Consider the following 21,920-nt stretch of genomic DNA (forward strand, 5'->3'; position numbering starts at 1 on the left):
TGGCAAATATTAATCCATTGCCTTTGAATTACAAAAAAGGAGTAATGAGGCAAACCTATTTTCCAGGTTTACACAAGTCTTAGAACTAAAAATGAAAAACTGGATAAACCTGCCTGTGACACCTAATGGGCTTTTACATGCTGTGTTTCCTACTGTTTCTCTAATATAGACAGAAACACGAAGCACACATATGAATACACTTCAGAAAGAGGCCCAAGAAAATCATCAGTAAAACGTAACTTATCAGGAGGCATAAGATGTATGAATAACCTGTTAGCAAGAACAGAGAAAATGCCTTTCTGTCTCACATCATACAAAACACAATGACAAATACACATTTTAATATGGGTGGCCAGACACAGGTTAGTTTTACCCTTCAGCTTAGAGATCTCCTGCTCTTTTTCCTGCTGCAGTTGTAAGTATCGCTCCTTGTGATCACTGAATGTTCTGCTAAACTCTTCTCCTTGCTTTCGGTGATCTTCCTCAAGGTCAGCATGCTGTTTCTTTAGTTCTTCATGTTGACTCTGCAAATACCAAGTTGGGACACTGGAACAGTACTGTATCTGCATATCTAGCTAATATTGTCTTTGGCAATTTGCTCAGTAAGTCCAGATGAATAGGAAGCATTCATAACAAGAAGTTTATTATTCAAAGCATGTATATTACAGCTCCTTTCAAACACAAAATGATCTCTGCAATGAGTAGTCAGTTCAAGGGCTGCATCACCTCACCTTGCTGTTGCACTGTCCCACTGGGAGCTGCTGAATGTGTGTAAGAAATGCCTTACATGACAAACTATGTAAAGTCTGATAAGTCAGCATTCCATACAAGTAACACACTCGGTAAGATTAAATTACCCACTGAAAAGCCTGACTAGTAAAAACTGTAGTAAATCATCTTTTAACAGTACTGTCATAAGAGGAAAGCATCATCAATGCACTGGCACTTTGGAATGAACTACTAGAAGCCAGCGAGGCCATATCTCCCTGATGTAGCAGAAAAGCTGTGTCCCGTGAAACTGGCTATCCCAGCTACCTACCTTCAACATCTGGTGTTGCACACTCAGTGCACTGTACCGGCTATTTGAGTCTTGCTGTAAAATGAAAACAATAGTGTTAAACAGAGTAATACCATCATTCCTCTAACCTCTCTACATGCAGTTATTTAGGAGTCACAAGCTAAAGGACCTAACTTCCCAGGAAATAAATCTTTCCACTTGCTTTGGAACATTGCAAGAATATACACTTTGCACTTGCTGCAGCAGCAATGTTTTTTAACTTGGGTTACTCAGCTCACAAACTGCTCCCCAGTTTCTACACACTGTAGTCATAAAATCCTAATTTACTTGCTTTTATAAGGAGTCTCTACAGGTTTCTGGTTCTTTTGCCAGACACAGCTTTCCTTCCAGTATTTGGTATATAAAACAAAGTTTCTTGATGTTTTTATACTTTGCAGTTAAAAGACCATGCATTAGAAAGTTGTCACCGTCCTTTTCTCTGTGGACTAAACTACAAAAAGATTTTCAGTGTCTTATTCCTTCTTCCTCTTAAAAACAGTAAAATTATGTTTGAACTACCATATATAAACAGGAAGATATTTTCTAAATTAATTTTCTGAAAAAAATATTAGTATTTCCTACTACAGCTCAAATAATCAGGAACTGCAGAGCACTTAGACATGCAGATTAGAAGCCAGAGCTCCTTCAGTTAGTATTTTGTAAGACCTTCTCCTTTGAAGAGTTAAAATTGCAAAGCGTTCTCTTTTTCTTGCAACTCAAATAGCATCAGCTATTAAAAACTTGCACTAGGAATTATGACTTACCCTTCCTTTATTTAGTGTTTCCTGTGCTTCTAGTTTATAAACAAGAAAATCTATAACATAAAAGGGAAAATACGGATGAAAAAAAAACCCAGGAAATTAGAAACTGTACTTAAATAACATAACTGTTGCATACATAAACTCTCTTAAGATCTGGATACTTATGCAGTTAACTTTCTAAAAAAGCTTAAAAAAAAACCCAACCCTACAGAGCGTTTAACAAAATGCTCAAATTTTGGAAAAAAAAAAAATTCATTTAAGCATTTCATAGTTCCATAAAATATTTTCATTAAACAGTTTCATATCTTAGTGTAAGACATCACAGGCTCAAGACTATGGATGGGTAAATAAATCTGTTGCATGAACCGTGCTACTGAAGGCCCAGTAGTATCATTCAAAAGGAAAAGGACATTTAGAAATCGTGTATTCTTGTCTTAGGATAAAAACCTATATACTTTAAAAAATGTGAAAGTCTAGGCTAAGTGTAAATGAAACATAAATTCCCCTTTTGTGCCTTTATCCTCTTTTCAGGATTTGAGAACACTGACTCAGTTTCACATAGCAATGGGACAGCTCAACACTAGATGGCACCAGAAAGCCATCGAGAACTGCATTGTAAGAGTAATTTCTCGTTTTTAATCTTTGCTTAGTAGTTGTTTTGATTCAGAGTTTTAGTCCTCAGTTTTAGGAAGAATACAGGCTTTCCTCTGGAAATTGTGGTGAATTTAGAGCAACAAAAGACTCAGAGAAAAGTCAGGGGACTGCATTCTGATGAAGTTTCATAGAAGGTAGATGTGTAAGAAATTAGACATGTACAAACACTTCCCCTGCACAAACACCTTGAATGTAGTTTCAGTTAGAATAAAGTATGTAAGCATGTGTAAAAATACTGACTGAGAGTCTAATTTCACACTGATGGAACGGAGGGAAAAAATCCCATGTTTCTGGTACAAGTTTTAAATTTGCAGCATGCCAGAACAGGATTTACACACACTCACACTCCACATATATGTAAAGTTTATGTACGTCGATATGCACATATTCTCTGTGTATGCTATGCTATGCTGAAGGGATCTGCAAAAAATACTAAGAAGATTATTACTTTTTAAAAAGATTGGATTAAATAAGCAAACAGATTTACTAAAAAGAGCTCTGCCAAGGTGGTCCCACTAGTGTGTAATACGTTGAAAACTTATTTAAAACCAAACAAAATCCATCTGAAGTTACTTTCTAAAATAATCAAGTGATCTTAAATGTTAAAAGGAAAAGCACATCCTTACCTTCTTTTGCTTTCTTATGTTCAAGCCTTTCCTTTTGTAATGACTTTTCTAATCTTGACCTGTGTTCATACACAACTGAAAGAGAAATTTTGTAGACAATTAATTTTAAAAGTAATGTGTACAAAACCCACCACCCACCACCAGCACACCCAGAGAGCATTGGCACACAATGTACCAGGAAAATGCAAGTGGGATGAGGTCACAGGAGAAATGACTTTGTATCATTTGGGACAGTAACTTTTGTTCTTTTTTGCATGTCTGAATTCTGGGTTATTTCTATTGTATAAACATAGATTTTGATAATGCTGTGATTTGTTTATGGAGATAGTCAGCTATGGTGTGTCTACATGAAAGCTACCAAATCCTCCTTCCTTCTTAGGTTTGCAGGTACACATTTTCCCGTGCTTCCATTCTCTCCTTCCGTGTTTGTAAAGAGATAAGGAAACAGAGATATGAAACAGCAGAACAGCTTCAAAGATGCAGAAGCACACTAGACAGGCTGCTTAGGCCAAGAGGTACAACCTGAGATCCATTCCTGATTAAAAACTTGGACAACCCAGTTTTCTGTGACCTTCTTTTCTGTAAAGCCTGGGTAACAGTATCCCTTTCCAGCACAGCGTTGTTAAAGACTCTCAGACTGCACAATGAAACACTTGGGTATAACATCCTGCATTTCTTAGTAAGCATGTGCTAAGAGCAAGTATATATATGCTGTACTCACAATATCCATATAATCTGAGGAGGATTTGGGGGGTTTTGAGTTTCTTTTTCACCCCCCAGCTACAGAGATAAGGCAAGAACAAAAGAAATCATCTGAAAGGCTTCGCTAGCAAAAGTATAAAGCTCAGTCAGATCCTTCTTTGTAAGGCTAGGTTATCAGAGACTGCTCATCAGGAAATCATTTCCATTTGACAGTAAAATTTAACCTTCACTGATTTTAAAATGCATTTATGCATTTTCCTTAATTGAGTCAAGATACCCATACAATAGTCTAGATATGAATGAAGAAATGGTCTGCATACAGCACTTCAGCCAAAAAGCAACAAGCTGAGGCTTTAGGGGCACCACTTGTAGTACAACCCCCAACATCCTCAGCAGCCCAGGTAACTGTAGTCATGCAGTGTGTCACTGTCCCAAAAAGTCAATGACTACAAAAGAATGGACGTGATTTTTTGAAAGATGCTCTGACATCTTTGCCAAACTACAAACAAGACCTTTGAGCTGAGACTACAACTGGAAGAGGTGGTTCTGCTCCTTGTTCTTGTACTGTTCTTCCCTTTGCTCTTAATGCTGCAGGTGGTGGATAGCAGGACCTAGCAGTTGGGGACAGGGTGTGCAACAATTTCTGACAGTGCCAGCTTGCACAGTTCTTAAGAGAGCAGCAGGGACAACTGCCAGTGACCTGCAATGTTGGGTGCCATGGCAGGGGACAAACTGCTCCAGGTTTGATCACACAAAGCAGAGATAACCTTATTTTCAGGTTTTACAGTGCAAAAACCACTCTTGGTCCTACCAGTGGTCCAACAGACCGACTATGCCACCTCTCAAGAACTGACATGAGCAGATGCCTATAATACAGAATACAGTCAGCTTACGGTATTTCTTTGGCATGGTCTCCCAGCAATTTATGACTCCCCAAGACTGTTTGAGATGCCTGCAGTTCTTTTGTGTGCACCAAATTTGTCTAATTGTTTGTTGTATCCATGTGTATTTAGGACATTGAATATCCTCTGGCAGAAAATTCCACCATTTAGCTGCCAGTAAAACAGCATTTAATTCAGCTTGGGTTTTGAACATCTAGTTTCAGATGCCTCTCACAAGGAACAGGGCACATCAGTCCCTACTTTACCCTTTTGTCACCACCCACTAGACTGAAGGATCATTATCTGAAACAGCCCACCAAGTTTGCAGCAAAGGAAAAATATTAAGTAAAACTTCTGCAATTGTACATTTGTTCAAGCTCAGTTTAACAAAAGTACCTTTCACTGCCCAAATTATAATTTGCAGTCTTGTAAAGAGTTATTACGTTGTTTTAATGGAATGTGTGATTCTTCCTTCAAAACTTGGAAACTCATTTTCTGAGAAATAAACCACTGGTGAACATAAACCTTCAAGAGGAAGCATCAAATGAAGATTTGTATCTTGGCAGGCACAGAAAATTCCTGCACCTCAAAACGTGCTGTTAATTCCACCAAGGTGCATTTTGCAGGCTTGGCTTATCTGTAAGTGTTTATGTTCTGGTTTAGAAGCTGCATTGCTAATCAATCCTTGTCACCTATCTCTACTTTGCTATTTATCTTCTAACGTCAAGGGCATCAGTCAAGATGAACTAATGTATCAACTCCTATGCAACAAAACAAGCATGTAATGAATATTTAAGAAGCCACCAGAAAGTAAGCTTTCAGAGAGAAAAAAAATAATAGCAGCACCACAGTAATGGTTTTATCTAGGCACCAAAGACAGCGAATGCCAAATTACATTGCAAAAGGAACAGTGGCTGTACCATAGCAACTCAACAGAGAAATGGAAATCTGTAATGGGTTTCCCCTCCAACACTATCAGGGGTGGAAACAGGCTTTTTGGATAACAGACTAAACCACAAACAGGTTCAGAGGTAACATTTTCCATTTCACTTCTTTGTCTGCAAGGCTATCTTTTTCAGCTCCCCCTAGTATTTTAACAAATGGGAGGGGGGGGAAACAGTGCACAACAAACTCGTAGGGCAGTAAGACAGGAGAAAGAGAATGCAACAAGTTGTGGTTTCAGGACCACAGTGCTCTGTACCTTTCACAGCTAATTGCATCACTTCTGAGCTTTGGCTTTCCTGTCTTCACCCTGCACTTCCAAGCCATGTCTCTACATCTCTCTGAGTTACTGCATCCTCACAGCTACCTTCTGTGTGCTAACCTTTGAAATATTGGAACAAAGTTGGCTATGCCTTAAAATAGACCTCAGAGGGCCAAAACCAGCTAAAAATGCCTCCCTCCTACACCTAGTTCATTTACTGTTTGGTTCAGCGATGTTTTTCTCTGATACAAGTCCATAATGTGCAACATAAGATTTTGGTTAAGAATAGTTAAAGAAAGCATAGCTGCCATATTTTCTCACTTTGCTCTTTTAGGGAATAGGTTGCAGGTCAGATTTTCTAAGCACATATCAGAATTTATTTCCCATAAACATGTATTATTTCCACCAGTCAGGAACTTCTTAGGCAACAAGAGTCCAAAGTACAAGGCTCTTTTTACTACAGCAGGGGATTTCTACTTCTTCACTACTAGGCGAGATACAAGATGCCTGAGCAAGAATCTCAAAGAAATAAATACACTGAAAACCAGGTTTTCTATTATAGGCTTCACAGCTGGGGGTTGGAATCTATATAAGGAATCTGACAAACTCCTGCTGGTGTAATGCACTGACAGGGCACTTCACAAATAATTGTTTCCTAGGGCGAGTTCTTAATTTTGTACTGATCTTTGCACAGATAATTTTGTTCCTATGTTATATTTAATAGGATGGTACAAAAAAGGGGGAAAAGCACTGTCATATTACAGCAAATATGCACTATTCCAAAGCTGGAATAACCAGAGGTATCAGTTTAATTCTTTACACAACCTATACAATGTAACCTACATGAACAAATAAAGAACAACCTAAACTCAGAGAGGTGATCCAGCCTCAAAGAGCAGCTCTGGTAACATCACTGCTAGTTAAAACACCTTTCATCTTCAACAAGGAAATCTTTAACAGTTAACAAATTAATCCCAATTAAATAAATTTCTTCATTTAAGAGTTTTCTCATGCTCTTCCACAGGAAAAGTGGAAGGGAAGGGTGTGAGATGCTCTGTCGGTTCTCAGCAGATTACACCACTTTGAACATCACTGAACGTTAGATTGCAACACAGGAGTCAAGCTGATGTGACAAAAGTAAGCTCATTTAACAGACATGGCTATGTCTCTTATCTTTGCTTTGCACCTCCAAGCAAGAAAACTATTATTAAGCAAAATAAGCCATAAGTGTATATTTAAAAGAAAGTATTTTCTGTGTCACTTTATCAGCAATTTTGCAACTATGCGACTTTGATATTTGGACCTGTCAGAAGCAGATTGCAGAGTCTAAAATACCCTAGCTCCCACTCTCTTGCATACTGGAAAACTAAGATTACATTGAGATTTAAATATACATGATGCAAGAAATTGTATTAATTTCAATTTTATTGTTTCTTACGCAATTCTGCAATCTTCCTGTGAGCTTACAGTAATACCTTTCCTGTAAAACCAGCAGATTTCAGTAGTCTTGGCAACCATACTGGTCACAGTGTATGCTTCATCTATTTCAAAGACTCTAAATGAAGAGTTTAAGCAATAAACGGATATTCCAGTGACACTGAAAACATCTAAGAAACAGTAGAAGCATTCCCACAATAAAGACTAGGAAAACCGTGTTTTAACTACAGCACATGAAAACAACATTATAGAAATTATATACTTAAAACATATTGAACAAAATATTGAACTATTTCAGATTTTATGCCCTTGTAGTTGTCTAGTTTGTATATATACAAAAAAAAAAAAAAAGGCAGAAATAGAAGCCAAGATACTCTGTGTGTGAAAAACAAGCACTTTCCTGGCTTAATTATGGAACAATTTTGCATACAGTTAGTGATGGACTGCTCTCCTTCTGCTTACTGAAAACCAAAACTAGCACTGCATGAGGTATGTTGACACATTTATTTTAAAACTCCTATAGTTATCAATTTACTCATTCAAAGAATAATAAAATAATAGCTTTGTCAAATTATAGCCAGTCACTCAAAAGGACAAAATTCCTCCTAGTAAACTAAACCATGCATCAGCTGTTATGCTCCAAAATAACCACTGCTTTAGTTTTCTGGTCATATATGTTTCTCAGAGTATTAATTATTTTAAGTGAGAATTTTGTATTTAATATCTGGATCTTCATATTCAGGGGGTTTGTAGTGTCTGTCATAGATCACTGACTTCAAGTGCATGAGGAGAAAACATAACCTCTGCTTTCAAATACCCAGCACAAAAGATAACTTGCCACTTAAAATACACCTGTTCCTTCAACTTAAGTCAATTCTTCAATAAGAAACTATAACTGGAAAATGGGACTTGAGCAAATTATGGAGATTTTGGTCTTACTAGCTTGAGTGCAGGCAGCTAGCTACACCAGAGTAACTCCTGCCTCACCGGGCTCCCAGTGCAGAGTGGCTCTACAAGAACAAGAGGCACCACTGCTACTAAACCAGCTCCATGCAGAGCTGTAGGTGGAAAATCATCAACTGCTTGCACTTAGGTCAAAGTTTAGCCATAAACCAAATAAGATCTGTCCAAAGATAATAGAGAACTGACTACATGCATTTTTATATAACATTTTCAATCTTGGAAAAGATTTTATTGTTGGAATATATCTGCAAAAAAAAAAAAAACAAAACAAAAGAAAGCACCCCCCCAAAAAAAAACAAAAACAAACAAACAAAAAAAAAAACCCAAAGAATAATTTGTGAATTGTCTGTATCCTGGTAGTTGACATGACACTGAGTGTCTGGAATCCACTGAAGTTCATAGCTGATTCCTTAACTAAACCCGTGAGACTCCTGCTTTTGGCTCTACAAACTCTAACATAGTCCCTTGGTGTCTTGCCCAGGACGCGAATTAGCACCGATGCTTCTGATGAAACATGCCTTCTGTCCAGGCGTTTTTTCCACACTAAAACTGCAGAGGTTGGTAATAGATTAGCCAAGTATCAGAACTAACCATAAGAGGACTTCAGAAAGCTCCGAAAAGCCTGCAGAGTCCTGATAAGCATAGACGAAAATTCATACTTATCAAACCTTCAGTTTTGCATCCTCAAAAAGAAAAGAGAAAATCTGAAGCAAAATGTGGAGAAGCGTTGCATAAAGTGCTGCTTTCAGTGCAGTTCTGGAAACACAGGAATGCTGGGGAATTTGGCACACTAATGCAGTTTGCCCAAGAAACACATGCTTGTATTTCTAAGACATGGTTGTGGCCTCTATTCAATTATAAGGATGACAGGAAAATGCATTTCTAAACTGGAGTAAACATCTAAATTTAATACAATCCCTTTACTCTACCATGCCTCATGTACTCCCTTTCTTCAAAGTCAATAATCCCTCTATGAAACAACTGATTTAAAAACAAATCGAAACATATGTTGGGATATAGAGAGGTATTTATCATATTGAAGCAGTAAACTGTAATAGCTTCTGCTAAAAATGAAAGTTTGACAAGGGGGTATTAAATGCGATTAAATTTTTAATCCCTAACAGTTAGGCTTCAGAAATGCCTTTTACTAGGAAAGAGATCCTGTCTTCCATCCCAGAAAAGACTTCCTGTGCACTCCACAAAAGAGTTCTGCCAACCTGTGGTGCCACCCGTAGTTACAACACGCTGGGCCAGGTCAGCATCTCACCTTGCATATGCTATTTTCTACACACCTATCTATGCTAAGGATTTTATTTTTAAGTGATGATAAATGCAAACAGCTCAAACAAAACCTGTGTAGTGATTTTAGACTTAAATTCCTAAGGCTAGCTAGATTTACTTCTAAACAAATTCCCTCTTCTTATGATTTTCTTCTATTATTCTGCCATTTTTGTCTTGACGCACCAGATCATTTTGAAGAAAACACACAGGCATTCAAAAGAGTTGCAAAGACAAGAGTTTCCTTCTCACATAATTTCTGAATGTCTGGGTCTGCTCAACTCTCAGCGCCAGGAAAAAAGGGCCTGTTCTTTCTCTCAAAAATTGTTTTACACTTTTTTCAGCTTTATGCAGAAGCCAAGTGTTTCTGTCTACATGGCGTTAGGATCTTTATAAAAATATATATATATTCATAAACTACTGCAAAGTCAACATTGAAGAACAATGTAATAAAACATATACACATGTTGTTTTAACAGCCTCTCCTAACTGAAGCATAATTTGCACTTTTATCGTAATGGAATATGGCAAAAACTGATGTAATAGCAATGGTTGTCACCTTACAAAACTGTTAAACCGCTTCCTTAAATTAGGTCTCTACCCAAGAGCTCTAACACAGGGGACTTAAGAGTCCTCTCCACTTGTATGTTTTGAGAAACTGCATACAGAAATCAACAGTTTGAGTTAGTGGCTCACAATTTATTTTGGTTTTTTTTTGTAACAGAAGGTTACTGTCAAACCTCAGAGTATGCATCTGAGTATGACAGGTTAACTGAAACACTGAAAAAGGCATTCTTTAGCACAGTGTCATGGTAGGAAGAGACTGCTCACTGTGCCCTGCAGGCCACTCTTCTCCCAGCATCTCTGTAATTAAGCCCTAGAAATGGTTGCCAAACTCAGGGATCTGAGTCACCTCAGGAAAATAAGATACTAGGATAATTTCAGATACCTTAGGGGAGAGAAAAAAAAAATGTAGAGGAAGAGGTGAGGTAACTGCAGATTCTTTTATTTCTTAATTAATGATACATAGTAGGAAATCTCAGGAAGCTGGTTGATGCTAGATACCAGAAAAAGATCAGTATTGCATCTAGCATTGAAGACCCTTCTTTAAAAAAGGAACAGCATCCAAACAGGCTGAATTCCTTAAGCACTTACCTTAGGCTCTAACTAGAAATTCATGCCCCTGAATCCTAAAAATCCCAAGAAAAAAGTCACCCAACAGAAGATTCTGCCTTAATTAGTTTTTCTGTATATTTCACTTTTTTTAGTAACCTGAATTATTTAGCTTTCATTAAGCCTCAAAAACAGCACCTGAATTTCAGCTGGACAGATTTAATTACTTTTTCTATGCAAGGATCCTATTTCAAAATGAATATTAGCCACAGATTGCTGGGAACACCCTCACCACTATATAACAGATGCACATCTCAGTGTGTGGAAGCCTTACTCATTAGGTTGCCGCACCCAGATACACAGGCTGACAAGCCTGTATCCAGCCCAATGAGACAATATGTTTGGAACATTGTATTTAAAACTTAAGAATTCAATCAGTTTTACTCATGTAGGATGCATAAGGAAGTAATTCAACTCTGTTACTTAGTTTTTGGTTTTACCAGGAGCACAACAATCTTAATTACTCCAGGAGTGCTTAACCCTTCAGGTATTAACCTTGAAGTTCTGTCAGTGCAACTGCAAAGTTATAATCACCCTGAGACTTTCCACATCATGTGCCTAGCTCAGCCAGGTAGCACTTAAACTATGCTGTTACCTACAGGATTTCTGGCTCAGTTTGCAGCTACAATTGTCAGATCATGGCTGTGGCTGTTTCATCCTCTGCTTCTCTCCTGGTCTTCCTTCAAGACAGCTGATGTTTTAGGTGATGCAGAAGCTTCTGTCAAAGCTCTGCCTGCTAGGAATGCATAACAGAAGACGACTGTCAAAGAAGCCAAAAGGCAAACTCACCAAAGCATCCACCCATCTTGCCTCCCTCCTCTTCTCTCAGCTCTGAAGTGTTCATAAACCCAGACACATCAATCACTGACAAGCTTTAAGAGGCTTAAATCATCATCAGAAACAAACAGTTTCAGGATATTGGGCCCTATCCTAATATTCAGGATATTAGTCTGTTAAACTGGAGAGGGGGAACAACAAAACTCAGGGAACAAAACCACCCTACTACCTCATGTTGCTTAATATTCCTTTAGACTATATGCTCCAGACTCCAACTTGGGTGTGGATGCAACACTAGAGCACTGGTAGAAATTTATCCTAGAAAAATTATGTCCACACAGAAAGCGATTTAACAGCATTCAGACACAGATTACAGGTATTAAAAAAAAAAAAAAAGTAAATATGAGCATTTGCTTAATTTAACTTTATAGTTATGAAATTCTGCTGTCGGGATTCTTACTCGCTATGGACTTGGAAGCAACAAACCAACTCCCCAAGTTAACTGAATAAAGCTCTAGCACCTTTTCTGTACTTGGATTATGAAGCAATCTTGATGATTCCAGATAACCTGAAATCATCAGGTTGAGCTGCAAAACAGACATGTATCTATCTAGATATACATTTATACATACATATATGTACATGCAAATGCATATATGAATATGCATTTATAGCACACAGATCTTACTAAATTTTGTCCAAATTCAAACCTGTAACATGCTTTAAGCGTTCAGAGCATTAAATACCCAGTGGTCAATGTGAATGGGAATACAAAAGACAGATTCTTCGACGAGGTTACTATAAATGAAAGTGTACCAGGGGGTTTTCCTCCTTATGGCAGGGGGTTGAAAGTACATGATAATAAAAATCACAGAATGTATTGGGTTGGAAAGGACTTTAAGATCATCTAGTTTCAAGCCCCCTTGGGCAGGGACACCTTCCACTAAGACCATGTTGCTCAAAGCCCCATCCAACCTGGCCTTCAACACTTCCAGGGATGGGGCAGCCACAGCTTCTCTGGGCAACCTTTGCCAGTGCCTTTATCCACTCTCTTAAAGGATCTTTTAATGATACTCAGGTTCCTTCCAACCCAAACCATACCATGATTCTATGGCTTCAGGAAGCCAGGTAGCAGAATTAGAGGAGCTGCAATTGCCATTTTATGCAGTACGGTACTTGTTATGAAGTATACCTATGTGTAAATAGTACACAGAGAACTAACCTCCACTATTACAGTGCTACCACATATTCTTCATATCTCAGATAGCAACAAAACACAATCAAAACAAGCACTGTAATGTTACGTGCAATCTGAAGCTAATAGGAATTACAGGAATTCAGGCTGCTGTTACGGAGAACAAACCATACAGGAGCTACAGAGATGCAACTCTACTTGTATGACACAGGTGAAAAATAAGCCATCAAAAGGTACTGTGAAGTTCTTAGTTCTGCCAAGTTTACAATACAAGTTTAAATGAATTACTATAAAAGAGGGCTGCGATGGTCAAGTACATCCACATACAGCAACCCTCCAGTACCTAAAGGGAGCTACAAGAAAGGTGGAGAGCGGCTTTTTACAAGAGCATGTAGGGATACGACAAGGGGGAATGGCTTTAAACTGAAGGAGAGTAGATTTAGGTTAGATGAGGAAGAAGTTCTTCACTGTGAGGGTGGTGAGACACTGGCACAGGTTCCCCAGAGAAGTTGTGGCTGCCCCATCCCTGACAGTGTTCAAGGCCAGGCTGGATGGGACTTTAAGCAACCTGGTCTAGTGGAAGGTGTCCCTGCCCATGGCAGGGGGTTTGGAAATAGATGAGGTTTAAGGTCCCTTCCAAAACAAACCGTTCTGTGATTTTATGAAATAATGAATACTTTTGTATTTGAACCAGCAAGAACTATTAAACATAGGACAAATGGCACAACAGGCATAAGAGGAAGTCGGTGTTTGCTTTTCAGCTGGTGCTTTCTATTGCTGGATCAGGAAGCTTTGAGGAAATCCACACCTTGTCTACAGGAGGGCAAACTCTGAACTCTCAACTTCAGAGTCACTGCTGCATTGGCTCCCAAACTTACAGTATGGTGTCAGACTGCACAGATACTGCTTGAGGCCATGAGATACGTTAAGACTCTAAGTGAAAGAGCAGGACTAATAAGATAGTAAAAGGCACTAAATGTAGGCTCTTATTAGGATTAAGGATTAGAACAGATTAAACAGATTAAAATGGTACACAAGAAGTTATCTAATACCCAGACAATGAGAAGGCAGAAGCTATAAGGGCTAAAGAGCCATCTGTAGATACATTCAATCTTCAAGAAGTCAAAGATAAGATCAGGTTCTTCTACAGCAGTCAACATGTTTGTTACAGCAACTGAAGTCTGTTCTTATATGGCCAATAGTTTAAGATTAGTTTGACACATCTTTGTAGGAGGCAAAGAGTGTCAAGTTTTGGTTTTGTAATTTTAAGAAGTTATAAAAAAGATTATGTTCACGTTTTGGAGCCAATGCTTGAAAGAATTAGATTTTAAAATAATCAGCTTACTAGAAAGATCAGCTTCTCTATGAAAGACCTTACAGATAACAATGACTTTAAGTTTTCTTTGCAGCCAAGACATTTTGTGTCATCTCTGAATTTTGCCTCTGGTATTCCCTTTGTGGGTTACAAAAAACAGCCCTACTTTCTCCACGCCCAAGAGACCTTCATTAAAGAGACAAAAATGCCAAAGTTTGACATTCTTTTTCTGAGTTTAGCTTTCAAACACCAAATGTTCTATGATGTGAAATGTCCAAAGGGGGCAAGCTTAAGATCTCAGCCTCTCCACACAAGGTATTCTCACCACGTTCCCCAAGTCTGCCATCCTTCCAATCTCACACTGGTCTTATTTCAAGAGGCACAAATACTTCCCAGCTGAGTAGTATGCAAACAACATAAAAAAAACAGAGCTCCCTACAAAAGGGAGTCATATGCAGCCCTCTTCAGATCAGGTGCATGAGTTAAATGGTTTTGAGACCTCTTCCTGCACCATTTTTCAGTGATCTGTACATTCTGCCTCAGTAGAGAGTGCTATTTTCCCATATATATACAGAAAATTTAGCCAGCTTCATTTAAGCAAAATGAAGCAATGTAACAGATAAAAATATAAGACAACTGGCTTTTCAAGCAAAACCAGAAAGCTCTGCTCATTTAGCAGTACCAAAAAAAAAGGTTATTACTAAAAAAGATGAAAAACCTAAAAAACTGTGCAGAGATAGAAAAACATTATAAAAGACTCTTTGCACTTCTTTTTCAGTAGAAAAGACTCTTGAGGTTCATCCTGCAGATTTTGGGCAGACCAAAGGAATTGAGATCCAAAACAGCAACTTTATGTATAAACTTAGGAGTTGCCTATGATCCCACAGACTGGCTCAAGTTTCACCCAGAAGCCCTAACAGTGTTGCTCTGTCTACAGTCAGGAAAGCAACTGTCTTTACAAGCACCAGCAGTTACAACAAAACCCAGGAAAAATTCAGAAAACAGGTGATATTTCACTGCCCTCCAAGCATTTCAATCCAGCCAACCTGGCACAAAACAGCCTCAGGATCCTCAAAAAGACAACTTGAATAAGTCCCCCCTCACACTCTCCCCCTTTAATTTAAAACAATAAAAGCCTGCTGATCAAATGGCTGTTCAGGAAGTTCAAGTCCAAAGTTCAGTTCTCTCCTCAGCTTGTAATGAAATTCAAAGTCTTAATTAATCACCCAGAATAGAGCTGCAAACACTAAGAAATCAATCGCCGTTGATACAGCACCCTCATTCGACCTGGCAACACCATGTCAGAGACCCTGCCCTTTAGCTAGCTCCTGTTCAAAAGATTTCAGAGTGGCCCTCTTCATACTTCAAGCCCTGAAGTTACCTTGAGACCAGTACCTATAGAGAAACTATTATGGTGCATGGAAAAGCTAAGTTGCACTGTTAGCCGTCATAGTCCTTCTTGTTCTTATAAAAGAATAAGCTCAAGGAATAATGTTAAGGACAGCAAAGAGATGTAGAATAGATATTCTTAGAGGTTGGATTTGGGTTTTGTTGTTTTGGGGTGGTTTTTTTTTTTGGCAACAGAAACTTTTCTGCTTTAAAAACCTGACCATTTAAAATCAAAAGTTCAAAGTGCAGTCAGATACTGCACCTGCAGTCACACAATTTTGTGTCAGCATTTCATGTTGTTTCAAAGTCTGTTTAAAGAAAATTCCTGTTGTTCCGTATGAAAGGCTAAGAAACGGTTTTAGTAATGTATATCACTAGTTAGCATGGTGCTTGTGTATCTCCAGGTGAGTTGGACATAGGCACAGGTTCTGAATTCATTATGTTCTCCTCATTAATAAGCTCCTACTGCAAAAATCCAAGTGATCATACAAAGCAGGCCATCCTGGAAAGATGCCATTAAATGTACAGGGAAAGACAGAAAAAAAGTTTATTTCTAGCTCACTAGGGCCAAATCGTCCGAGGTCTTTAGGCACAGAGGTTCCATTTACTTCAGTGCGAAATCACACAATGCTTGCTGCTGCATTTAGTATGTCTCTGGGATCTCAGCCTCACCCTCTTTTAGGTACATTAACAACTGCCATAATTTAAAGAACCGATTTTATTGATATATTTTTCCTTGTCCTCTGTGACTTAATTGCTAGTAATTATTTTTTTTAACAAGGTTTACTGCTACCATACCAGGCATAGATAATTTTCTGCTCAATAGGCTTGATACACCAGCATGGGTTACAGAACATCAGCATCTTTTCGATTTCAAGTACAAGACACCCACATAATGCACCAGATTTGGTGCATCCTAAAACTAAGATACACAAGAATCTGTATTTATGGGGCAGCTTTAAGCCAAGAAATTCAGAGTTCCAAAGCAACAGAACGGCCATATCTAAATAACTTATTTGCACTTTATTTTCAAAATATCCTTTTTAAAAAAGGCTTTATTAGAATATCCCTCTCCTCCCGCCTGGAGCTATTGAAGGTTTTTGCTGCTTAATGTTGTCTCAGCAGTATAAAATTAATACTGACAAAACAACAAGAAGCATGCAAAAAGTCCCATAACTGGATGTGGTCTCTACAGTTTGATGAGTGTAAGCCTGCCTTTTCCCTTTGTACCAGGAACTGCAAACTGATGTGAAGTCCTTTTGAAATAAGCAAATGTGTGGGAATGAGGGAGAATGAGAGGTCTCCAAGAGTCCCTAACAGAAACTCCCGCTTCAGCAGGGGTAGGATCCTATCCACGGTTAGATATCAAAACCCCGCAGTCTGTAACGGGAGAAGAAGCTCCTAAGGAGCAAAACTTTGTTGCAAGAGTTGGAGCCCAGACCTCCCCGAAGGAGGGCATTCCACGAGCCCTAGGAAAGGGAGGCAGAGGCTTCTGCCGAGGTAAGTACCTTGTAACTGAGCTGATAGGGACTCTTGATGCTGCTGGTATTTGAGCGCCGTGGCCTCTGCCTTCCTCAGCTGGCCCTGCAGCTCGTAGTAGAGCATCGCCCCGTAGAGGAAACCGAACACCACAGTCAAGAGCAGGAGGGTCTGGAAAATCCGCTTCTGTTTTCGAGAGCACATCCCGTTGCCCATGTCCCCGGAGGGGTCCCGAGGGTCCCCGCCCCTCACGGCTTAGCAACAGGCTGCTGGAGGCGGCGGACGACGAGGCGGAGACATCGGAGGCCCCGGGCCCGCGCCGGGAGGAGGGAGTGAAGGGAAGAGGGGCCGGCCGAGAGCCTCAGTCCCTGGGCGGCGCCACCGCGGCCGCGGCTCCCCGTGCGGCTTCCCCCTGCGTGCGGGCCCTGCGTATCGGAGCTGAGCCTGCGGGACTTTGCGCAGCACGGGGCGGGCGCCCCAGCTGCATGCTGCGGCCGCGAGGCTGCCCGGCCCTCCGGCAGAGGGAGGGGGCGGCCCCGGCCGACTGTCCCGGCCCCTGGGTTCCCGCGGAGGGGCGGGAAGCGGCACTGGCTACTGCGGCCGGCGAGATGGGAGCTGCGGTGGCGGCAGCCCTGCGCTCTTCAGACGGTGGCTTCAGCCTAGCCCCGCTGAGGGGCCTCGCCCGGCCAGTGGCTGTGCCGCTGCCACCTGAAAAGAACAAAGACAACTTCCCGGCCCCTCACTTACGTGTCACCTCCGCCCCGCCTCACCTCCCCGCCGCGGGATCCCCGAAGGAAGTCCCGCTCCGGACGCGGCCTCATTGGGCCCAACTGCGGGTCTCTCTCCTCCCTTCGGGGCGGCAGCGTCTGAGCGCATTGGGTGCCCGCCGCGTCCGTCCGGGCCGCCGGGCGCTTCGCTTCCCTCCGCCCGCCCCTCTCCACACTCCCGGTCCAGCCAGGCTGTACCCGGGGTGGCGGGGTCCGGGACTGGTATGAGCAGGCTGGGTGTCAGAGCAGAGGCTTGTGATACCGGGTGGGACGAGGAGCGCGGGCGGTGCGGCGCTGCTGGGCAGGGGCTGCCAAAGCTTGAGGCAGTCGGAGGGTCCTTGCCCCCACGACGCAGCGGGGCCTGCGGGATGCCCAGCGCCTGGGGTTCAAGGATCTCGTACTGAGAAGGCAGAGTGTCAGATAACCTGGTTTATAACCGAGGACCTGATTTATTTACACTCTTTAGCAGATCATCGCACTCTGATAGCAATCATCATCACTCTGTATAAGAAAAAAGGTGCCAAGTCAGACTGCTCAAACTACCGTGGTATAACTCTGCTCTCCATTGCTGGTAAAATTCTTGCAAGAATACTATTGAACAGACTAGTACCTGCCATCGCAGAAGAACTTCTACCTGAAAGTCAGTGTGGTTTCAGGGCTAATAGAAGTACCACAGACATGGTATTTGTTCTCAGACAATTGCAAGAAAAGTGTAGAGAACAGAATAAGGGGTTATACGTAACTTTCGTTGACCTCACCAAAGCTTTTGACACTGTGAGCAGGAAAGGCTTGTGGCTGATCTTAGAACGATTAGGTTGTCCCCCCAAGTTCCTGAAAATGATTATTCTGTTACATGAGGATCAGCAAGGCCAAGTCAGGTATGGTGATGCACTCTCTGAGCCTTTCCCAATAACCAATGGTGTGAAACAAGGTTGCGTTCTCGCACCGACCTTATTCACAATCTTCTTCAGCATGATGCTCCAAAGGGCTACAGCAGACCTCGACGAACAAGATGGCATTTATATTCGATATCGTACCGATGGTAGCCTATTCAATCTAAGGCGACTGAAGGCCCACACTAAGACCCTAAACCATCTTGTCCGTGAACTGCTCTTTGCTGATGATGCCGCCCTTGTTGCCCACACAGAAGCAGCTCTGCAGCGTTTAACATCTTGCTTTGCGGAGGCGGCTGAGGTTTTTGGGCTGGAAGTCAGCTTGAAGAAGACAGTAGTCCTCTACCAACCTGCACCCCAAGAAGATTATCGCCATCCCCATATTACCATCGGCGAGTCAGAGCTTAAGACAGTTCAGCAGTTCAGCTATCTGGGAAGCATCATTTCCTCGGATGCCACAATCGACAAAGAGATAGACAACAGAATAGCAAAGGCATATAGAGCCTTTGGAAAACTCCATAAAAGAGTCTGGTGTAATAAACACCTGAAGAAAAGTACAAAGATCAGTGTCTACAGAGCCATTGTATTGTCTACTCTTTTATATGGGTCTGAATCATGGGTCATCTACCGTCATCACCTGCGACTCCTGGAACGCTTTCATCAGCGCTGCCTCCGTACAATTCTAAACATCCATTGGACTGACTATGTGTCTAATGTCACTGTCCTCGAACAGGCAGGGGTCACCAGCATCGAGGCCACATTGCTGAAACTGCAGCTGCGCTGGGCAGGGCACGTCTCTAGAATGAAGGATCACCGCCTCCCCAAGATCGTGTTTTATGGTGAACTTGCCACTGGTAGCCGCAAGAGAGGTGCCCCAAAGAAGAGATACAAGGACTCCCTGAAACAATGCCTTAGCCTTGGCCATATTGACTACCATCAGTGGTCCACCTTGGCCTCCAATCGGGAGACTTGGAGGCACACCATACATAATGCCGCTGACTCCTTTGAGAGTTCACGAAGAACTAGTCTCGAGGAGAAAAGACAACGCAGGAAGAATCGTGTCCCACCTGTTCCACCCAAGGAGACCTTCTGCTGTGCTTTTTGTAGCCGGATTTGCCTATCCCACATTGGCCTTCTTAGTCATCAGCGCGCTTGTAGTAAGCGTGGGTAAATGCCCTTCCCAAATCTTCGTTCGCGAAGTCAAGCCATGATATTAGCAGATTGATGTATTTTTAACATAGGTCGTTTGCTGTACTTTGTTTCGGGGTGCCGGCTGCACCCGAGAGGTACTGAGTATGGCAGCCTTTGCTGCTCTTTGCCTTTTCCTTCTTCGAGAGCCGATTTCAGACCCATGGTGGATCTTAATTCGGGCCCGTGATTATGTCTGTGCTAATGCAGTGCTCCTTAATGCTGCTGTCGTGCATTAAAGGTGAGACAGGTCTTAAAGTATGCTTGCAGAATTAGCGCAACTAGAGTTCTCCGTATGAGTATATCTTACTGCAGAAAAAAACCCAAAAGACAACAAAACACAAAACACCCACCCAAGACTCCAGCTAAACTAGAAGCAATAATTAAAAAAAAAAAATAAAGACATGCCCCAAAATTATTTTTGCTAAATGTATCTTAACTCGTTGATCTGTGTTTTTCACAGACATTATTCTGGCCTTAAAAGAAAAACTACATCAAAGAGGCTTAAAAAATTGTTATTCAAATATTTAACATACACCAGTAACTAATAGCAGCCCGTACCATAAGCTCGTATGACTCCTGTCTAAATGTATTTCAAATTTATATTTGTTGTCTTCTAATCTAACGGAATGCCTTGCTTTCTGTTTGAGGAACTAAGGATACAAAATTTAAGAGCTAGACACCCAGGCAGTAAGGGCAGTAAGCTTTGCCTTTAAGAAGCTTCCTGAAGTTCTTGAAGTTACATTTAAAAGCTTTTGTTCAAAACCATGACTGTTTCAAATTGACTCATCTTCATGCAAGTATATAGTATCCATTTCTTTCTCAAAATAGATCCTAAGGAACCAACTGGGAGTTCACTACTGGAGGAAACTCCTGTTTTCTTTCTTCTCGAGACTCCTTCAGAAACTTGTTTTTGCATTACCAGGCTCGTCAGACTGAGCTCAGTTTACCAGACTGAGACAATCCTTTACTTCTAGACTGAGACTTTCCAATCACTTGAGATTTATACTTCAGTATTGCAACTACTCACATTATTTAATTTCTTGTGTTGCCACCTGTTGCTTCCATTACCTGTCATAAAAACCAGTCTACGCCTTTAGTTTTTGTTCACTTTGCACTGGAGAGCAATTGCCTAACCAGGAACTTCATTGGATTATGGTATTCACTTTGGGTTATTGTTATGATGAACAGGCATCATAAATTTACGAGGACAATGAATTGACATCATTATTTAATACCTATTCCAAACACATTAAATCAATTATGTTGTAAATACACTGTATCTGCTCGTAGAAATTGGCCATATCATTAACAAATGCTGAGAAAAAAGCAAATTAGTATCTGCTTTTGCTAAATCAAATATTACTTACATTCACTAATAGCTAGTGATATATCTCCTCTTCAGCTCATGTAAATTGTGATTCTTCATGAGCAAACCAATTAGGTTTAAAATGAAGAATTTATTGGGAGCAAGGGACTATTACGTGAAGCTGTTAGGCAAATTTGAATTGGAAGTCCCAAAATAGAAAGGTTTGGATCTAAAAGAGACTATAATATGTTAAAAAGCATTAAATTAGTTGCTAGGATAGGAATGTTACTAATAACTGAGCAAGTTACCGATATAATCAGAAAAGATGGGGGGGATGAGCGCTTTCTGAGCCATGTTGTACCATGGGAAGAATTCTTGGAGGCTGCAACAGGGAATTCATGGGCAGGCATTTCTACACACCTATTTATCATGTTTAGCTTAATTTCCTAAGCAAATGAGGCTTGTGCGGTCAAACTGTCTTGTCAGTTTGTGCGTTGTAAACGCAAGCAGTTGGCCAGCGCATTTGCCAATTTCAGACAAATTTAACCGGGTTGTAAAAATGTTGAGCAAAATGAAGTTCCTGTAAGTTTTGAGAATTACAGAAGCAATATATAAAGTAAACCCTCATAAATTTCGTAACAGAAGTAAACATGCTCAGACTCAACTTGGTAACAGAGAACCTGTTCAGGGAGAGATGTTAGAAATGGCCCATTTATTTGGGACCTTGACCACTAACCACAAGATGTGGGAAGCCAGTCCTCAGTTTGGACATCACAGGACTACTTGGGTTTTCTCTCCCTTTGCATTCCTCCTTTTAATATAATTCTCTTCCATTTTCTTTCACTTCTTCATTGTTGGTTTTAATATGCTAT

The 21,920-nt window shown here is 40.7% G+C and overlaps 1 protein-coding gene across 2 annotated transcripts in view; it reads right to left on the reverse strand.

The window, feature by feature from the left end:
- Nucleotides 1-17,516, reverse strand: part of GOLIM4 (golgi integral membrane protein 4) — a 31,853-nt gene extending 14,337 nt beyond the window's left edge. For both annotated transcript variants that reach the window (XM_061371690.1, XM_061371689.1), the window contains exons 1-5: nt 16,921-17,516; nt 3,099-3,173; nt 1,822-1,871; nt 1,040-1,093; nt 374-524 (exon numbers count right to left, since the gene is read on the reverse strand). In XM_061371690.1, coding sequence (XP_061227674.1) covers nt 374-524; nt 1,040-1,093; nt 1,822-1,871; nt 3,099-3,173; nt 16,921-17,107 — 517 coding nt within the window. In that variant the 5' untranslated portion in view covers nt 17,108-17,516. The remainder of the gene's footprint in view (nt 1-373; nt 525-1,039; nt 1,094-1,821; nt 1,872-3,098; nt 3,174-16,920) is intronic.
- Between the last annotated feature and the right edge of the window lie 4,404 nt (nt 17,517-21,920).

The sequence above is a fragment of the Neopsephotus bourkii genome, unplaced genomic scaffold (assembly GCF_033783945.1).
Source record: "Neopsephotus bourkii isolate Nb327-2 ecotype Australia unplaced genomic scaffold, CSIRO-AGI_Nbou_v1 NB_1574, whole genome shotgun sequence".
NCBI lineage: Eukaryota > Metazoa > Chordata > Aves > Psittaciformes > Psittacidae > Neopsephotus > Neopsephotus bourkii.